General features: G+C 29.1%; 2 protein-coding genes across 3 annotated transcripts in view; both read right to left on the bottom strand.

The window, feature by feature from the left end:
* Window positions 1-1,211: 1,211 nt before the first annotated feature.
* The window catches only part of LOC114131022 (chromosome transmission fidelity protein 18 homolog), a 29,101-nt gene continuing 7,831 nt past the window's right edge, over window positions 1,212-22,481 (bottom strand). The window contains exons 16-21 of the mRNA XM_050202832.1: window positions 20,895-21,044; window positions 20,674-20,804; window positions 16,779-16,981; window positions 15,529-15,605; window positions 7,410-7,467; window positions 1,212-5,042 (exon numbers count right to left, since the gene is read on the bottom strand). Coding sequence (XP_050058789.1) covers window positions 4,942-5,042; window positions 7,410-7,467; window positions 15,529-15,605; window positions 16,779-16,981; window positions 20,674-20,804; window positions 20,895-21,044 — 720 coding nt within the window. The 3' untranslated portion in view covers window positions 1,212-4,941. The remainder of the gene's footprint in view (window positions 5,043-7,409; window positions 7,468-15,528; window positions 15,606-16,778; window positions 16,982-20,673; window positions 20,805-20,894; window positions 21,045-22,481) is intronic.
* LOC126550756 (uncharacterized) lies at window positions 17,574-19,937 on the bottom strand. 2 transcript variants are annotated; one of them, XM_050202835.1, is made up of 2 exons: window positions 17,727-19,937; window positions 17,574-17,663 (listed from the first exon to the last, which is right to left on the bottom strand). In XM_050202835.1, the coding sequence occupies exons 1-2, from the start codon at window positions 18,517-18,519 to the stop codon at window positions 17,647-17,649; spliced, it is 810 nt and encodes a 269-aa protein (XP_050058792.1). In that variant the 5' UTR covers window positions 18,520-19,937; the 3' UTR covers window positions 17,574-17,646. The 2 variants fall into 2 exon arrangements, with proteins under 2 accessions (XP_050058792.1, XP_050058791.1); XM_050202834.1 differs by having other exon boundaries at window positions 17,580-17,666.

Genomic DNA, 22,481 nt, shown 5'->3' with positions numbered 1-22,481 from the left:
ATCTCCTTCCTATAAACTACAAACTTGTCAAACTTCAGCTTCAAAGGTCAAGTTGTTTTCAAGATTTTGCGTTTAGTCAGTGAATGAATGACTTTTTGCATTTATTATAAATATAGATAAAAAAATCCAAGCGTATTTTCACATTATCACTTTCCAGAAATGATCAATTATTAGGCCAAGGTCGAGAAATATGGTCTGAGAAATTGTAAAATAAATTAAAAAGAAATAATATGTATAGGGAAGAGGGAGTTATCCAAATTAAAACTAAGCTTCAAATACACATCTATATAGCCTATATACATAGGTACAGAAAATGAATATAGTATAGAATGGTTTATCTTGAAGTTTAAATAAGAAAAAAAGGCGTGTAAACATAAATTTGTAAATAAGTGCAAAACATTACATATTCTACTATTTTATACATTTGACTATTGGAGTATAGGTAAAATTGATTTAAATATCTATATGTTAATACTTTCGTAAATCCTTAAAAAATTATGATTTACTGATTAACACATGTCATTTGGCATTAATACATTATAACTGATGGCAATGAGTTTAAAATTAGTACAATAGTAGATATTTATATAATGTATAACTTAAATAAAAAATGCTCATTCTTATTAATTAAAAAATGCACATTTTTAATAATTGTCTATATAGTTAAAGTCTTGTGTTAAGTTTTTAATTTTGAATCTTAAATGGTTTTAAATATCTGGAAGTATTTACACTCACAATCTACGAGTCTTATAGTTAATACCTATACTTACTAAAATATCTAGTATTAAACTATCAACACTTATTTTCTTTAATATATACAATATACATGAACGATACAATCAGATGATATATGTTAATAATTGTATGATATCAAAATAAATTAAGTAACGAATCTATTTAGTCTCAACATGTATGAACATAATTTTTAAGCAACCAGAAATAAAACGGTCATCAATCATTATGCGTCAGTCTTAATAATCAAGAATTATACTAAAAGACTATAAATTTATTTTTTTGATCACATTTTTATTATTTTCTATATGAGCATATTATATACCTCATGCTTATATTAATAACTAGGTAATAAGCACCCGTAAAGACAGATAAGACTAAACAATACTTTATAACTTTTAATCTTTAAAAAAGTACAAAAATTATATAGTACTGGTAATAGAGGAAAGTGGTAGAAAATATAAATACTAGATGGTATATTAATTTATTGCAATTCCTGACGTTTATTTATTAATAATAATACATAAAAATATATTGTATAATGTAAGTGTTTACTATATAGTATATACGTATATAATAGGTATTTATATAATTACAAATACATACATAGTACATACATGCAATTATACCAACATACAACGCGCATAATATTTAACTACTTTATAATATCGCTATACGCACCTATCTGCTGCTATACGCCAGCAACTATGACCTACCTTTATATTAGTACATTATTATTATATTAAAGCATCGAATACGCAATAATAATAATAATAATAATAATTTGGGACTCGAGCACGGTGCATGTATAATTATTATTATGTAGTTATATTATATGTATATATACATACACCTACGTATTTGGGGCAGACTTTTTCAGGGATGGTCGGGGGAGAAGCTTGTTTGAAGAGGGGTAGGGGGGAAGAGTTTTGATTAAATCCGAATACGTGTGGCTGCCGCAAATGGGATTTTCGTATTCCATATCCTAGGTACTGCGCGATGGCTGGTAACGGTGTATAGGCAACAAAGGAGTGGAGGAGGAGGTTTCAGAGGGTTATAGGGCGAAACGCATCGTTGGCAAAGGACGACGGCGGTGGCGGTGAGGTTCAAAAGGATTGCATAATGTTTGCGCTACAGCGCGGTGGCTGAAATGAAATCACAAACGAAATGGCGGACACGAATCGAATTTGGTCACTTTACAATATAACCTAACATCCCCACCACTTGTCCACCCCTTTGTATATAACTACATAACTCGCCTGTGGAAACGAACCCGTGCGCGCACATATCTATATATTATATATATTCAGTTTGTAATTTACCATGAATATTATATTATATGTATGTCGTACAATATATAATATATACGCATACATCATCCTTGGCTGCGTGGTATGTTGTATATTATTATACGTATGCACTGTACAATATATATAATACGTGTAGATGATATCCACAGGAACGTGCTGACTACATTTTATGTTGGAATATTTTTATTTAATATATTATAATATAATATTAATAAAATATATTATGATGTCCGAAATAAATCATATATAATTTAATAATCATTGATTGCTCTAACACCACTGCGCCTTGAGATTAGGAATCTCAATTGCTAAATTAGCTTATAACGTAGGTATTAACTAATAAATAATATAAATATTGAAAAAATTAAAATTACCTAGTTTTGAAGATAATTTTTTACATTAGATATTTGATTTGTGGACGATTGGGCATACTCTATTTATAAATATGTAATTAAGTATGACATTATGATTTATAACATAAAAAATGTAATTAAGTAGGGTATTTATTATTATCTATTATTATACATCTTTTTATTCAAAAATGTAAGTTCATTTGACTCGGTATAAAAATTAGTGCGAGCTCATCTTAACTTTTACAAATAACTGTAGATTGTATCCCTACAGCAATTTTTAAGAGTACGGAAAGAAAGGAAAACTCGATTATACATATTTTATACATTTGAACAGATTACTAAAAACTATTAGGTACAATAAGTAAGCTACCAATATACATAAGTATGTTTATTTGGATTTTACAAATTAATATAATTTAATTAAGTATTTATCTATCTACTTGTAAGTACCTAAATATTTAAAATTTGCGAGTCACATCTCTCTTTTAACTATATACATTTTATTTTTTAACTTTCTGCAGGCACTAACTATACGGTTAGGTTAGATTTTTAAAGTGAATTAAGAAAAGAAGTAACTTGGCCCAGGCTACATGGGAACAAAATATAGCGCACATCTTGGCGTGCTCAAAAACATGCAGGAAATAACAAATGTTCCGATTTTGTTGCGAAGTTAGTTAGTTACAATATAAACAAATATGCATAATTAAAAATCACTGAATTTGCAAATAATTAATTAATGAATACAAATACATAGGTAGGTACTAACCAATAACCAATCATAAATAAAATTTGAGTTAATATTTTTTATAATAATATAATATAATTGGTAACAACCTGTTTTCAGATATCACCTGCAGCGTAATTTCAGAAACGGTACCGGGCGACGACGGCGGACATTGTTATATTTCGTCCATCAGACGATCAGCTTCGTCTTGGATTTCGGATGAAAAACGACGACGACGGTGTGTATAATTCTAATAATCCTGGTAAAACCAGTCAACAATGACGAGTCGCGAATAGCAAGCGCCCCGCTGCGTGCATCGCTTATCCCTTTGGATTTTGCCGGTGCCGATTTCAATTTCGGGAGCGCGTGCCGCACCATTGACGGGCGGTAGGAAGGAACGCGTTTGGCGTGACGATGCGTCCGCGCGTGTTTAGAAGTCTTCCGGAAAGTGTATCGCGTGCGTTTCGATTCTTCGGTCTATACAGTTGAACAGTTCTAACGATTTCCGACTGTTTTCACGCAAATCGAGAGTACGATAATACGATTTATGTCTACGGATAGGGCTGGTGGTATTTCAAATTTTGATATCGGTATCCACGGTATATTGTTCATTACCGCAGTATCAACGATTGTAACCGCGGTAATACGGTATTGTCTGTAATTACCATAATACAGCCGCGTTTTCGGTGATTTTATATTATAGTATCGATAATATTCGAAACTCAGAAAAATGCAATAGATGCGCTCATTTTAAAATTAATAACTGCATCTTCTAATACAAAACGTTTTCCATTTTATGAATGTGTACCTAGATAATAATATATACTTTGGTCAATAAATTACAATTCAGTTCCACTCTATAAATAATTAAAAATTAAAAACTTTCAAGAATTTATATTTTAATCAAAGTAACATGCTAATATACTTATATACTTATTATTATAATTATCATTAAGTCTATCGTCTATATTATTAAGTATTTTTCCGAACCTTTGAACTGTTGGAGAATAGCTGCCTTTAGAATTTGCTTTATTTTGTCAAATCAATGAACAGTCTAACTAAAATGTAACCTCATGGCAAAAATTTGAATACATTCAACATCTTGGTGGTAGTATGTAAGTAGTTATTTATTAAGTAGTTACTTATTTATATTATGGTATAATAATTAACAAGTACAAAAATAAAAAATTGGAAATCGATTATACGTATTAGCATTAATCGTTATTGTTACATTTTACCACTATTTTTTTACAAGCCCTTAGTCTAACATATGACTACCCTAATATTTATATACGATCATTGAATCATCCCTTTAGAACTGCAGTGACATCATTACTTTTGGACCACCCCATTTAATATTATATGGCTCTGATGATTTTTTAATAATCCGGTAAGCTTCAGTACATTATATTATACACTTAAAGCAAACACTGTCATACAATAGACTACAACTTGCAATATCGTCATCAATATAGGGGAACAAAAATATAACAAAATACTTATTGACAACATAATGCAGGGTACAATAAGTAATGACTAGTAAAAAAACATTAGAATAATAATTCAACACTCTAATTTTAAATGTACTCACGGTGTAACCGTACAGTATAATAATTAATAAATTATACGAGCACCTCTATACATATAATATACAAATTATATTTTACTTAACTCAAAATACTATATTGTTTGAAAAATTAACAGCCACGTATTAAAAAAAAATAATCTATACATTCAAAATAAATTAAATCAAATCAAACTTCAAAATACTTAAAAATAAAAAGTTAAGAATATAAAAATTAATTTAATACAACAAAATTGTTCAATAAAGATCTTTCATTAATACTGCTTTTCTCACTGCGTTGCTGTAGCCTTCTTTGAAATGAAACCAAACGTCACTTTTCACGATTTCGTCTCTAAATTCTGTAACGCATCAAAAATGTATTTAAACAAAAAAAATATATAATAATAATGATGCACACCTTACATAATTAATAAAATGTTTTAAAGATAGGTGAAGAAATTCTTTATCGCATCGACGGTGTGGTGTGTTTAAAAAAAAAAGAAAATGGAATCATTTAAAAAACCGGGTCGAGACATTTTGTTGTTGTTTTTTTCACTATTTTTAATAAAAAAACGACACAACGAGCGAGCTCTTTTCACCGTTAACCTATTAATTTTAAACGACGAGGTAGATAAACACACAATATTATATATATTTACAGCGCATAAAAATCCATCGGCGGCTTTTGACATATTGTCGGGATTCACCTGGGGGCTGAGGGTTTTAATCGAGCAAACAGCGGGCACACCGCAAACCTGTTACGGTGAGCAAAGGATGAAAACCGCATTAATAAAACAACCCTACCCGCGCGACCCGGCACGGAACTGCAACATCAGTCGGTGGTGGTGCCTCGTTCACCGTGTGTCAACACAGAGCATATAATAATAATATCGGACACGAATCTCATTACGCGTGCGGCATAACAAACAATAATAATCTCTCGAAAACTGTGTACGCAAACAGACGGGACTCGGTGCTCATGTTTGCGAATGCGTAATTGGCTCGGCACCTATACACTGCAAGGACCGCATTATGCACGATATATAATATTATATAGGTACGATGATGCATCGAACCAGTGAATTTTTTATTCTATTTTTTCTAATCGGCGCGAACAGAAAACCTATAGGTTCGGCGAACGACGAAAAACTGTTGAATGTGCTGGTGTAGTGGTGTCGTCGGCCGTGGTGGTCGGTGGATAAAATAATAATTGCAAATGTTCAGAGTGTACAATATATTATAATATTATAGTATCGAATAACGCTATACCTACGCAAATACCTACCCACGATCACGGGACCAATGATCAGGTCGACTATAGAAAATGCGTGAAGTTTGGCAAACAATATTATGATAATATAGCCATAGCCTATTTCGTATAATCTGAGCGTTATTTTATTACAAGGTCATAAACGCATGCAAAACACGATCGCGTAAAGCGCGACACCTTTGACGGGAAATGCTCAGTGATTGTGCGGTGTGATGGATCGTATTTTTCGTCACAGCGTGCATCGTTGAAAACGTTTAAATCACCACCGCCACAATATGTATTATTATAAATTCATTCCGTTTCTAAAGTTTGACGGTTATCTCCCAAAAGTCGATTAATTATACGGCGTGAACATAACCAACCGACTACAATAGATTAATATCGTCCTTTGTCACAACAAATTCACAATACTATTCCATTAGATGATTATTAATCATAAATATGTACCTACCTACCTATACAGGCGCAGTTTAAGTATTTTTAGCACACCATTATAAACATATATAATATAATATATATATTATATTATATTAATGTTAAATTCTTAAAAAATTATCTTAGAATCAATCATATAGTTATTGTTTTCCGGAAAACAAATGCAGTTTAAACTATAAATAGATTATTTAATTATGTACACTCGCCCAATACGGAACACGAGTTTCAATAAGTCAATAAGTAATAAAATAGAATTAAAAATATTGATAACAAACGATACTTTGACAAAGATTTATCTAAATTCTTTTTTTATTACCTAATATTTTAAATTATATTATATATTACTTGGCATGTATTTAAAGTCAAACAAAATTAAAATAATACATGTTTTTGCTTTTAATAGTTTGAAATGCATTAAATTTTTAACCTTGATTGGTGATAGGTGAAATATATTAATATTTTGTATACCTATTACCAATGTTTTAGAATTATAATTTTTTAAAAAACAGACATAATAAGTTATATTATATTATAGAAGAGAATAAACCAGCCACTGATATTTGGCACATGATCTTAAATATTGATGAATTGAATTAATGTTTTTATTAATTAATTAATGTACCTATACATTATAAGAAACATTATTTAATCGAATTAAAAGTAATGGAATTTAAAATTAATATTTTTAATCAACTTTTTTTTATACTTGATAAAAAATCGTGATTATTATCAATTAATTTAAAAATAAATAAATGGTTTTGTAAATTAACTGATCCATTGTTTATATAAGAAGATGAGTTGTGCACGTTAATATAGTTAATTATTACATTTTATTTATTGTGATTAGAACAACATCATGATTAATTTTACGTGCAAATTAATTCAATATAGAAACTATAGGCAGAGCTCTAACAATTAACTGCGGTGCACATAATTTTAACGCTCTTTAATAATATTGGTCTCTTTGTGCGCCTTTACTGTAGCAGTCGTATTATATTGGCCATTAATTCGGCACGCTTACCTCTGTGTTTGTGCCCGACGGGTGAATCGATTTCGCGACCAAAGAAATCTTTCTTTTTCTGAAAAAAAAAAAGTAATAAAGTAAATAAATAAACGTTATAAGTTACATTAGGGTTTACGTAGTGGAGGCATGTAAGCACAAACGCAATAACACAACATGGACGACGACGTCAGTGGTGGTAGCGGCAGTAGATACCCTTCTTTAAACAACCGAAAGCGGAAAAGAAACCGCCCAACCACAGCCGCACTAACGCTTGAAAATGCACATATACAATATATATTTATATATATATATATATATATATACATATATTATCCCATCGTTTTTGTATACGAGTGGGGTTTAATTGATTATAAAATGTATTACGTTGGTTCGGGTTAAACGACTCGTGCACAAACCGTACATGGCCGGCGCTCGTTTATATATAATATATATTATATATGTGTATGTGTGTGTGTATCTAAGGACGCAGCCCCTCCATCAACCCCTTAAGTCGGTGTCTCCCGGTCCCCCGTCTAATATAGAGGGCGCGATCACGATCCCGTGCACGTTTATGTATGTGTATGCGTGTGTGTGTCCGGGACGCTAAAACGGTTTAATGGATCGAAAACCGCTCTGGACCGGACGCGATAGCTAAAACGTATAGAACTACTTTATATCAAAAAGACCAGAGGTCAGTACATGATGTCGGGTCAGGAAACGTTGTACGGGTAAAGTAAGAAACTTGGCGCCTTGACGTTGGATTTATGACCGATAATGCGCGGAGGAGAGTGGTGGATGAGAGACTCGAAGGAAAGTGAATGCCACGGCTGCAGTGGTCGAGGGTTGGGTCGGTGGTATATTATGGTGGATGGGTCCTGGTCGGAGGGCGAGAATGAATGATATAGGGGGCCGGGGGAAGACCGTCGTTTATACGCACGTATATACCCAGTTAGAACGGAGAGAGTCGACAGAAAGAAAAGAGGGAGAAGCGTAAAGACGATGACTACGGGATCGCCAACACTACTTCGTCCATACCGGAAGTGACGGCCAGTAATGTCCGGCAATGTTTTATGCGCACAACAGATATATATATATATATATATAGTTGGCATTTTCACACCAACTCCTCCACTACCTCCACACCAACACCACCACCACCATCACAATCGGCAACGGTTAACAAGCAGTAAGTAACATTTCGGATGTCGTTCGAACTTTTGCTCATAATATAATCATTTGACGCGATAAATTCGAGATCATAAGTTTGAAATCCATTTTTATCAGACAAATACGAAATTATATAAACAACAATGAAATCGAGTTATTTTCTGCTGTTGATTCAAAAGCGTGAAGGTCGTTTCGAAAATTATTTATAGCTAATTTTTAAGACAAAAATAATTGATCAAAAGCTACTTGTACATACACAATTAAGGGTGTTTGATATTTTACAACTTTATTGGTTTACTATGAACGGTGTAATTATAGTAACTAAATCGTTTTATTAATAATAAATCATAATATTTCATAATAATATAAATATAAAGTATAAAACTAGTGTTAGCGCTTTAAGCTTCCACGTTGTTAGCAGAAACCAAATAATAACTAACTTGTTCTAAAATAATATATTTTAATATAACAAGTCCGCTTTAACTATATTCTTATAGCTTGGGTTATCGATATAGTTTTATTAACAAATAGTACAGAAACTAATACCACTCAAAAATGTTTACCAGCTATACAAATACCTTGAAAAATTTAAGTTAAAAGTTAAAACACTTTAAAATCCAGTCGATCTTTATTATATTAATATGACCACATGACCAAATAATAAAATAAGGATCCATTTTCTAAACGTTTAATTTATAGTTTACATGCGTTTTACACATGAACATCAGTATTCATTAAACTACACGCACTAAAACAGCTTATTAAATTATTAATTTTTAATTACTACTTAAATAATAATAAATTAACCGATTTAACTCATATAAAATACAATATTATAGTACCACTATATTTTAAATAATTAGAACTGTACTATTTGCAACACTTTATATTGGCCCTCATTGAATATTTTAAATGGATAACAATGCATTATCCTCCCGCAGATTAAAGAACTTTCAATCAACACTTTAAATATAGTAAATTAAAAATAATTTAATTTAAGATCGTTAAATATTATACAACAAGCTTGATCTAACGATAAAATATTCATGGTAATTACCATGAATAATTAAATTATTTACATATTATACGTTTTCGGCTATTGGTATTTTTTTTTTTCATAAAATATTAATGGATAATTTTGTTTGAAAAACTATATTCGAAACGGAAACGATTATTCATCACATCTTAAAATGATCAAAACTTGCTAACTGATATTTTCACATTTATTTATTTTTATTTTTTATTTAACGTGTTTTTTTGTTTATCGCTATTAAATCTAGAATACTATAATAACATTAAAAAATATTTGGTCTGAGTTCAATATCAATTAATAGAGCTGTTACATGATACTTGTTGAGATTTTATACCACCATAAAAATTATAAACAAAAAAAAAGGGATACAAAATTAAAAATCTTCCACATCGTAATTACAGCCATTAGTCATTATATTCTTAAATCCACTCGCGGAATTTAAAATCAAATATAATTATTTCAATGGCATTAAATCAGAGTCGAATTCTTCGGACATGCTCAACATACGTTAAGCTTAATAATATAAACACAATATAAGTAAAAATATAATATATAACAAAATTTTCATTAGTTTTTATAGATTATAGAAAAGTTTATCTTGATCTTAATATTTATTCATAGGGCATGCTAATTATGTTACACTTCGTCAATGTTTAGTATAATGTATGTGTACAACAGTTTTATTTATTTTTATTTATTCATAAATAAATAAAAATTTGTGTATTATTTATTATAAACTAAATAGAACTATAGTACTATATAATACATTATGGTAAATGAGCATGCCCATATTTCGGGTCAGCATTAGCTACTACTTTTAATTTTAATAGAAGTAAATTTAATTATGAAGATATAGTTTATATACAAATTTCCATACCTATACAGTATACAATAAATAATATAAATGTATACATAAGCTAAATCCTTTAGACTCTTTAGAGTTTTACAAAATACTATTTAATGCAAAACAGTCGATTTTAAGAAACTCCCCCTTAACAAACTATCATAATATAATATATATTATATTTTAATATAAATCTAACAACTAAAATGATATGAATAGGTCAAAGAATAAATAATAAAAACTAATATAATAAAATCTGCACTTGAGGTATACCTACACTTACGCTATTCCGAGACCTCCTTTTCAAAATCAAAAAAAAAAAAGATTGTGTACATCATCACCCAAAGGCTATTTATTTCAGACGATGAGATATCACCCTGACATTACATATTGTATATTATGTATAATGTATATACCAACACTGAACACACTCTGAACACCAACGGTAGGCTAGACAAAAATAAAAAGACCCTTTTTTCTCTTCTTAAAATACAATCATCGCAGGCCACGCTTTTGTCCTGCATATATATGTACTATAGGTATACATTCTGGGTGTGAAAAACACCCAGACAAATGAAAGCCGGTTAGTGCGGTTAATGCAGACGGTATATCGAGTGAAAAAGTTAAGCCGGTCCTATATAAGTAGTGTTTACGACTAGGATTTCGACTGTATATAGGTATGTACTATATACTATATATAGTCAAGCACGAAATATACCAACGTACACACTTCGACAGTTATTTTCCCCATACGCGATACGCCAACGAAATAGAATGTAGATATATATTATTATATTATATAGCGTTTCCGTTAATATATTGTAGTTAAAATCTCAAAACATAAGTGAATATAAAGTAACTAAAAAATTCTTAATATTATAAAATACTTAAATGAGATTATATGTAAAAAATTCTAAATAGTTATTATTATTATTAATTAGAAAAATGCAAAATATTATGTTGATATATAGTAGGAAAGTATTAAAATTTATAATTATTAAAAAAATACAAAATGTTATTATTTTCGTGATGAATAGTGTAATAATAACTAATGAGTAATGATCTTCGTCTTTATCTCGATTTCAATAATGTCATGATGAGCTATACCTATATATTATGTTTATTCTTAGGTTTTTAAAGATAATTGACCGACGACGTTTAAATCACCATGAATAATTTCTCAAAATTTAACTACCGCGTCAATATTCGCTGCAGGAAAATCAATCATTGTAGATTTTGTAAATAAAATTAAGCGTTTTCAAAAACATGTATACAAATATAAAAAGTAGTAAAACATGTTAAACACATGTGTATTTATACAACAACAAATGTTAAGACATGACATATAAAACCTTTATACTAAAAAGTTATATTCGTATTCAGAATCGTCTAGAACAATATTATTGAATACCTACTTGCCTGTAAAGTTGGTAAATTGTACTTCATAAAAAATATAAACAGACACATAAATCCCAGTCCTAATTATTATACTAGAGATAAGAATCGCAATAATAACATAAGAACCAGTAGGTATATATAATACGTATAAATACTTTTTTTTGACAACCTTTGGCGCGTCTCATTAAAAAATAATCGCACGGCGCCTTACCGGCACTCTCGCGCTCGGCAAAATAACGCAAACTCCCGTAATCGCAGAGTAGTTCGTTATACAATGAACAGGGAAAAAATATAAGAGAGACGGAGAGAATGCGCGGTAATAAAGAAATAATAAATAAAATAACATGTAGTCATCGTCGTCGTAGTGTACACACAATACGCGCACAGCATAAGATTAATTACAAGTCGAGGGTTGAGTGGCAGCGCTTTTTTTTTTTTAATTCATTTTTTCTTTATGCTCCATCCTCTTCTCCTTTGAGCCAACACCCCCTACCCCACTCCACGGCGTCGATGTCTGAGTTCGGCCACCACCGCTCGCCGTTCCGCGGCGGTCCACTAGATCAGCGTGCGCGATGAAAGACTGCGCGACTTAATGACTTTGGCGCAACTAAGAGGGCGTAACTCGCGCGCATCTCAGTCTTTTGTGCGTAATACACATCGTTACCAGACAATTAATATTGTATAAAAGCTATCCCCATAATAAAGTGCATTATTTATCGTCCGGACGGCGGACCCGAGTGATGCGTGCTATATATGTCATTATTATATAGAATATAATAGAGACCGCGAGCAGCTCCGACCTACACTCATCTATCGCGTCATTGCTATAGTTAAACGACGGTATTCGTTCGCGTTTAAAGTGCTTAGAACTGAATACCTAATTATAATAAAATCGGATTTATCAGATTTAGGTACCGTGAAAAATATTAATAAGAAATTCTAATATTACACAACAGGTAAGATGCAGCTTCCCCTCAGTGACTCCGAATAATTTGTCCAAACAAATCGTTGTTAGACATACCTTTGACCAATGACAGGTGAAAGAAAACAATAGAATCCAATACATAAGAATATACAGTCTTTTAAATATATCTATACAATACCAGAGATTAAATTACAAAACGGGAAGGTAAAAACACAAATCACAAATGTATTTAATAAAAACAATTTAAGTAATATTAAGTTTTATAAATAAGTACACATTAATACATTGATATTAGTTTTGAACATTAAATACCTACCTATAATATAGACAAATAAATGAAAATTTAATGTATTCATCCATTTGATAATGTTTGTATACAACACAAATGTTTCAGACTCGATAAGTATAATATTTGCCTAATAGCCGAGTTGATTCCAATAATGTTAGATACAAGTTACCCCTCATAAATTGGGCTCCAGATATACTGTGTAAAATAAAATAGCTTTATATAAAACTATATTAACTCGATAAGAAGGTAAAATTGGACGCTGCAGTGCTTGTTAGTGTGCCAAGTTTAAAAGAACAGTAAATAAATAAAAGTAATTTATCAAAGTTCGTTCTTAAAAAATATCACGACAAAATCAATTTATGATACGTATAACAGTTTGAATGCTTAAGAATAACTATAAGTCTATATTGTCAAATACATATTATATCTAAAATCAATTATTTAACCTAAAATTTATTTGGTTAAATTTGCAGTATTTTACACTATTTTATTTTCTTAAAATAATATTGTATACAATATACATTTATATAAGAGGGGTGAAAAATGATAATGAGGGCAAGACGTTAAAATCCTAAATACGTCTCTTATTGTACTTAACTTACTTATTAAAGAACACATTTGAGAAATAAAACATGACAAGTAAAAATATACATATTATACGCAATATACGCTATTATTATTGTTTATTATACAAATGCAACTATGCTTTCATTCCAGATATTTATACAAAGTACACTAACTATTATTTAATGTTCACGAAGTATTTAAATAAATTTAACGTACGGATGTTATGAATGAATTTTGTTTTAAACGAAACATATAGTGTTGTTTTATTAGCGAATAACGTCCATTAACAGTTGAGAACATAATAGCGAGTACTCTAATGTTGTTATTTTCTTCTTTTCATGGTAATGGTAATCACTAGAATTCACAAAGACCCTGGCGATGTGAAACGTTTTTAAATTGCAAACAACTTCAAATATCGAGAGAGCATTACGAAGAGATGAGTTCATTCACCAGACAGACGTATTTCAATAAAAAATTAATATAATATCAATCATGCGGTTCATCATAACTATCATTATCATTACGAGTACTTTATTATAATAATACACTATATAATCCCGCACAATCGGAAACGAGAAGGGGCACAAACATGAGAATACTGGGTGGGGCGGATTGCATGTTAATAAATCACGAGGCAATACTGAATACATGGTATAACTGTCGAGTACACGCTATTAGTCAAACAGTTACACCCTTTTATAGTAAGTAGGTATTGTTATCGTTGTAGCCGACCCTCTTAGAGCGAGGGACGTAAACATTGAACGCCACCACCCACAAAATCGAATAGGGTGTTCTGTCCAAGCACACAAAAATAATACGAAACACTATTAAACGACTATATATATATGTATCAGGACATAATAGTTCTCTCCACAAACCGTTTATCGACCACTTAAATGTGATTTTTTAATAAAATACTAAGTTTAGGTACACGAAATCTCGCTCCAAATATTTGACAATATTTCAAAAACAAAGTATCAATAAGGTTTAAATTAGGTTGGGTAGTTGTCTTAGGTTTTTTGATTATGATATAGACAATACAAAATCCATAAATTAATTAAAAATCTAGCTAAAACATTAATAAATAACAAATTACATTCGTGGAAACATATTTTATGTAAGCAACTTTACTAACTATATAATTAAAGTTTTAATATTAACAAAATATCTACAATGGAAAAATACTAAAATCTTTAAACGTCTACGGACTACGAGAAAAAAATGTGTAGAATATAATAAAAACGAGTATATAATATATATTATAAATGGACTCAACTATATACTTCATTGTACGGTATATTGTCTATAAGATACTGAAATTAATGAAGCAAATCGAAATGTTCCACTCGGGTAACTTCCTCCCTAAGTATTAAACTGTAATCATAAGAAAATACTGCCAAGAGTTGTTTTATAAAACCATTGTTAACGGACATTTAACAAATATTCGTTTAAATAACGCTTAACATTTTTAAAGTTTAAAATATTATTTGCTCACTCATGACTGAATAACTGATACTTTACTAAAGTATTAGATACCTTTTCTCAATTCAACATAAAACTAAACCACGTATTAACCAACTGCAAACTGTATCGAATATGTGGAATGGTAAAACAGCAACCAATTCATAAGTGTCCTAACTTCTAATCAATGCGGTTTTACAAATTAAAAGAGGATACAAATATAACAATAATAAAATATTTAAAATTTTGTAGATTATGAAATATGATAAAAATTTAAAAGATCATCCTGCGCTTATTTTTAAAACAATTAAAATAAAAATATATTACATGCATAATATATAATTAAAATGGAGTTTTCTATTCACTTTCAAACTTAATATGAAAAATAAATAAATTTTTCATTCTTAACATTTTCAATAATCATAATTATATATAAATTATAACTATACTTACAGTAACTTTTGTAGGGCCAACAATTTTGGGTGTAAGTCTTTGTAAATGATTAGGTGTTACTTGCTTATTTCTGGCACCTAATACAATAATTATACAGTTATAATTATTATAATACTTTAATGATTATTATTTATTATAATTACATTGTATAAAAATAGTATATATGTATTAAATAAATATATATAAAATATAAATACAGTTCTAGTAATTTGTTATTTTTAAAAATAAAATGTATAGTAGTAGCCAAATTAATTCATACCCACATTTTGAATTTGAGTATACAGAAAAATAGGGTAAACGAGTACATCAAGAATCTTGATTAGAATATCTGATAGGTCAAGTAAGTGTATAGTAGCCAACAGGTAACTGATTCATTAATCAACAAAAGAAAATATGCAACTCTCTACCCAAAATCCAATAATCATTGTTTAATGTTATTCATTAAAAATATCAAAATATCTATAAATTTGACATTAAAAAAGAAATATTAATTTAATTTCTGTTTGTTTAATAAATATTAATATATTTTTAAATATGATATATAATTGTCTTTATTTTAAATTTTATTTATCAATAAATTGGAATTTATGATTTATTATATTATAATTACACTATTAAGTGCAGCAAAATACTCTCCCTAGTTTTGAAGGCAAATAAAAAAGAACAATTTTAGTTATCAAATTTTTTTTACATATATTTATAGTATTGGGCAATATTGAAAATTTTTATTTATGTATTTTTAAACAAAATTTTAGTCAAGTTGGTGCCCGAAGTTTTGCATTAATTTTTCAAGCATTACTTGAGGTAAATGATGAATTTCTATAATAATTGCTTCTTTTAAAGTTTTCCGATTTCTTGGATGATATTTATAAACCAGAGATTTAACATAACCCCAAAGCAAAAAATCATAATGGGTTAAATACGGAGAGCACGTGAGCCACAGAATATCGCCTCTAATGGAAATCAAGTGTCCTAAGAGTATTTAATTTAATAAGTTTTCACAACAAATTCATGTTGGTAGTTTGTCTACAAGTTTTTGACTAAAACTGATTGTAACAATTTTCAGTCCTCTTACATAAAGACTTAATTCCCACCATTCTAAGATTTTAAATTACTATATATATTGCTATACTAAAGCTAAGGGGGGGGGGATATTATACACCGTACTAACAAAAAAAAACTTATTTTATAAAGTTTTTCTAAATACTGATAATCTTACAAAATATAATAATAATAACATATTCATTGACCTTTAACACTTTTTGGAGTAGAAATATTTTTTTCATTTTCATCAAACTGATCAGGTTCTACAGTAACATTATTAAGTTCTGCAGAAGGCATTCTCTTTCTCAAATTTTCCAATTCTATTTCTCTAGAAATAAGTTGTTTGGTAGCATAGCTAGATGTTGGAAATGTATCCAACCCAGGAAATCTTACTGCATCGTCAACACATCTAAAAAATGTATGATACAATATTATTACTTATTTATCATTTTTACATGGCTTTTATTTCAAATGAATATGTTATTTTCTGCATTAAAGGTAAAAATAGTTATTTTCATAAGGATATCGTATCAGCATGCATTGTCTCAATCTTACACATGTACAGTAGAAACTCGTTTAACGTATACTGACAATATTTTTTATCTAAGGTGTTTTAGATAAAATTAGTCACTTTAAATAATATAACTTTTAAATATATAGTGTATACTTTGGTGGGCTAAACTATTTAACCATTAAATTATACTTTTTATCCATTATATATAAATTAAAAAAAATTAAGAGGATGCCATATCCACTGGTGTTATCTCTGTCTTACATATGTACGACATAACAAATTTTCATTTACCAGTGTCAATAGTATGCTGTTAATATATTATGACCAAGGCTCGGAACTTTATGCGCTAAAAAGTACTCAAATATGCACATACATATGCGTTAAAAAACATCATAATATGCGGTAAAATGCGGTATAAATGCAATTTATTGAATAAAAAATAATTAAAAAAAAAATTTGAAAATTAAAATTAAGTAAGTATATGAGGAAAAAAAATAAACTTTTTGCACACTGCTATGTATTACTGTCTTCCTGTATGTATATTGTATACCTTCAACAAACTAATCTTCTTGATTTCCTACTAAAAAAAAAATAGAATCAATAAATATTTAAACAATTAGATAGGTTAATTTTTTTTTACCTGTGTTGCACTGAAGTAAGAGGTGTTTCCTTATGTTCTCGAGTTTAAATGATCTTCTATTGTCGGTCAAGAGATTTTTATAAATAGAGAAAGATCTCTCCACATCAACTGATGTAATTGGAGCAAACTTGTAAAAACTTAAATCATTTGTGGTAAGATCTTCAGGTAGAGCATCCATGTTGTCACTTTCTCCGCCAATTATTTTTGATATCTGTTTTAGTATTTTGAGTCCGCTGTTTTTGTTTAAAACAGTTTCAAATTTCTTATATACTTTTTGCCCATCATTACCCTGAGCAATTTGTAATTGAACTTGAACTTTTTCCAGAATATCCAAAGATTCAGCTAAAGGCATATTTTTTTTTTGTAATTTTAAAATTGAATCTGAAAGTACTTTAAAATTTGATTTTATGTATACCAGATTACTTTTGACACATGTTTTTACCAAATTTTTTTTTGCTATTTTTATACTTGAAGCGTCTTCTGAGTCTAACATTTCCACAATTTCACAAATTTGTTTGTAATATTCGCAGTAATAAATGCTAGCATTTAGCCACGTGCCCCAGCGTGTGATTACTGGCTCTGGTGGTAAGGGGATATTCGGAGCATGTGTTTTAAATATCTGAACACGCGATGGCGCTTTTTTAAAAATTTTTTTGACATTCGATATAATTTTATCGATCGTGCCAAATTGTCCACGTACCTCTTCAGCAGTCCTGTGGAGACCATGCGCAGCGCACGTCACATGTACCATTTTTGAGTATAATGCATTAAGTGATTTTCCACACTTAACCATATAGGGCGCCGCATCCGATAGAAATAATAACACATCATCGTGTTTGATTCCGTCAGGCCACAAAATACTGAGCGATTTATCAAAAAATTTGCATACAGTTGAGTGGTTTGTTTTTTCTAATGCATCGGTATTTAATAAAAATATGTCACCTGCTCTATCTTCTTCTAGAGTTCCTATGATGGCATTTGCAATTTGTCTCCCCTCAGCGTCGGTCGTTTCATCGATCGATATTCAAATTTTTTTTAAAAACACACGTTGTCTTATATTTGCCATCATTTCCTCGTAACAATCATCAAGATAGAACTTTCTAATTGTCGATTCAGTGGGTACATCTTTTTGTGTGTACAATTGTAAGAATTTACGAAACTCTGTATTTTGTAATTTGTTCAGCGGAATATTAGCTGATATAAAAGCTCTGCATAAATCCATACTGAAAGTCGATTTTTTCGACGTTAGATTGGTAAGTAGTTGTTGGTTGTTTTTTGTTTTCTGATTTATTTGACGTTCTATAGAACGACGATGTTTTTCTGTTTTGATGTGCTGTATAATACTAGATCGTCTTTCGGGATCCACTTTAACTTCGCAAAGTTTGCAAAATAGAACTACATTATCAATAGAGAACACGTCTTCGCCGAACTCGGAAATTAAAGTTTTAAGGCGCCTAGATAATGGTTGCTTATCTTTAGGCATCGTTAAATCAGAAATATTAATAAAAAAATTATAAATAAAAATATGATCACTGCGACACGCGACAGGCGGAATACTGAAAACTGACTAATGCGCACTGTACAGTGAAGTCACTCGCAAGCCGACGCACGTAGACCGTAGTATTTACAATGAACAGAATTAATATTATGTATAAAATATAAATACTGATAACGACATAGACACATAGTGGTTAAATACAATTGTTTACAAATTATCTAGGATTATACAATTTATTTATATCATGGTACAACATATTATATGAATGCCGTAATAAATTTGGATAAAAATAAATACGGGCCGGCCCGCGGCCGGTCGGCACCCGGCAATCACTATTATGAGTTCTCATTCCTCAGTACTAAATATTATATCGATATTAATGTTAAATGCATTGGGAGCAATACAAAAATAGCCGTTGACGTATTTTTTGATGAATTTATTATGTAAAATATCTAATATTTTTTTGTTTAGGTAACTATAGATTTGTAAAAAAAAAATTGTTTTCGTTAAATTTATGAAATATGCATAAAAATGTTCTAAAACCTAAAATATGCTAATTCGTACAAAAAATGACGAAATATGCAAAATTATGCAACAAAAATTTTTGTATTTGAAATATACGTAGTATGGATCAAATTTGTATCGAACCAGAAGTTCAATATGCACTTTCTAAACAAATATGCAAATGCCTAAAGTTCCGAGCCTTGATTATGACCATTTTGGAACTATATATTTTAAAATGATCATAACTTAGTTAAAAATAATAATATCAATAAAAGCTAATATGGAGGCCTATTTAATACTTATAGTCTTACTTTTAAATTTTATTAAATTTTATAATAGATCTATTTACTCTATTATCAAAACTAACAGCACACTATAAAAAAAAAAAAAATTTTTTTTTTGTTTCTATATTTTTTGTACTTTACACAAGACTGAAATTGGTTGTAAGTAGTAAATAGTTACATTAATATAAAAATATAAAATATAACTCAGTAATAAACAATATAACTACTAATAAAATTTACATTTTTGACCGTTTCAATATTTTGTCGTCCCTAAACCTTATTTTAATATTGCGACTGCACGACTGCCCCTCCAAGCCTTTTCTTAAATATGGGCCTAACTATTAAATTTAATTTGAAAAAACTGCCAAAGTTGAAATTTATCTCCTCATACAATTATGCATGTATTTGTAGTATTCCACAAACACAAATAAAGGATTTATTAACGTACATTACATAATTATTCTAACTTTTTTTAATTTACTGTATAACAATCATATTATCTTTTTTTTTTTTTGCAGTTTAAACCGACAACTGGGAGGGGACTGCTTTCGCATTACTTCCTCCCGGCAAATAATCATATTATCTAAATGATACAGAGATAAAAAGATTTTGTAAAATATTATTTAGATTTCTAATAATATTTAATTGATGTGTTACTTACGGAGTAAGAACAAAATTAAAAGACCCATCAGCATCTCTTTCTTGAAAAAAATTTAAGCCATAATCAATCATGATATTGACAACTTTTGCAAGATCTTCTTTTTCTTTTTGAGTAAACAATTGTGTACTAATCTACAAGTCAAAAATGTAATCATTAATTTTTAAATAAAAACTATAAAAATAGAAGCAAATGCTTAAGTTTATGTTAGTGTTTTCACTTACAGATCTAAGATTTGGAACAGCAATATGCATAAGTAATGGCATAGTGTCTAATAAAACTTGATCACGATGTAGAAATGTTCGAATACTTGGAATAATACCAGACATTAATTCATCCATGATTTGTTTATATTTGTTTTTTTTCATTGTTGCCTAATAAATATAATTAATTCATAAAAGATAAATAATGCATTATTTTCTATACATTGGCCCTTATTAAGAGTGGCAGAGGAATATGTGCCTGAGGTGCAGCAACCATACAGTTATAGTATAATCAGCTTAAAATTACATACATTATCACATTCACTGTAGATGCTTCTAACATATTAAATTGTTCGTAATTGCTAAATTACCCCAATATTGGTGTTGTTATAATATATTTTAGTCAGTGTTATGATTAATCTATTGATTATTTGTTAGAGTCTCCTACAAGTATTATTTCATAAGTATCTACAAGTTAAACATCAATATATTTTTTTCAATTTTTTTTTTTTTTTTGAACCCTAATTTGTCAATGTCATAACAATAATTATACTCAAATATGCTATTATGTAAGGTTATTACTTATTTGCAATGTAAAAATATAAGATTTTAACTTTTAAGACTACAAAAGTAAAAAAATTCTATAATATATTCATATAAAAATAGTAAATACAAGTACCACTCACTACCACCATGTTATTATAAGACTATATTTTCAACTATTATCCATTATAGAATATTAATACTATTTTTTCCAAAGAAGATACCATTAACAACAGCAACAATAAGTCGTGTAATTTAATCAAATTATTTTATTTAAATTACACTAAATCAAATACATATAAATAGGTATATATCTATTAAAATATATTTAAAGTAATGAATATTATATATTATTATATTGATAGTATTTTTTTTAAATAACTATTATGTTATTTTTTGTTCTTCATACCCCATACTATTAGAATGGTTTAATGTTGGATTATTTTTTCTCAATTTTCTTTTTATACTTTAACTAACTTTTAATAAAAATCTAATTTTGTAACTTAACAAATCTATAAAAACATTCTTATTTCCCTAATTTCTCACCTATTGTTTATATTAAACACCCAATACTTAGTTATAACTTATAAAAATTACTAATACAGTAATAGACTATCAAAGATTAGATGAGTGCCTGAGCTTTTTTAATAGCATGTAATAAATACTAAACAGTAAACACAACCAATTTTAAGTCTAAACGTCAGATATCATAAAATAAGATCTTTTATCATGGTAGTTAAAGAATAGATTTACTAAGAGCTCAATGCACTCAGGCTTTAAAGCCCCACTAATTATACCTTTCTCCCTATATCCTCATATCCTCTCCCTCATATTACAACAATCTAAGAGAATACAGCTAATTAATTTAGTCTAAGTATCTAATAAAATTTAAAGATATTCATAAAAATATATTTTGTTTTTATGTGCATTAAATATAATTAAATTTTTAAATTATCCAAATAGTTAAAATATAATAAACAATATTCTTTATCAAATTAATATAATAATCAAAAGTCTCTAATCCAGCAAGTCTTTCCTACTATCAGATAATATTAACTAATTCAA

This window comes from Aphis gossypii, chromosome 3, assembly GCF_020184175.1.
Source record: "Aphis gossypii isolate Hap1 chromosome 3, ASM2018417v2, whole genome shotgun sequence".
In the NCBI taxonomy this organism is placed as follows: Eukaryota; Metazoa; Arthropoda; class Insecta; order Hemiptera; family Aphididae; genus Aphis; species Aphis gossypii.
Note: the sequence above shows the minus strand (reverse complement) of the source record. Positions and strands in the feature narration are given on the sequence as shown.

Coding starts and splice junctions, on each gene's coding strand:
- LOC126550756 (XM_050202834.1), bottom strand. CDS start 18,519: ATGGTTAAGTGTGGAAAATCACTTAATGCATTATACTCAAAAATGGTA. Junction 17,667..17,726: donor CTTACTTCAGTGCAACACAG/GTAAAAAAAAAT, acceptor TTTTTTTTTTAG/TAGGAAATCAAGAAGATTAG.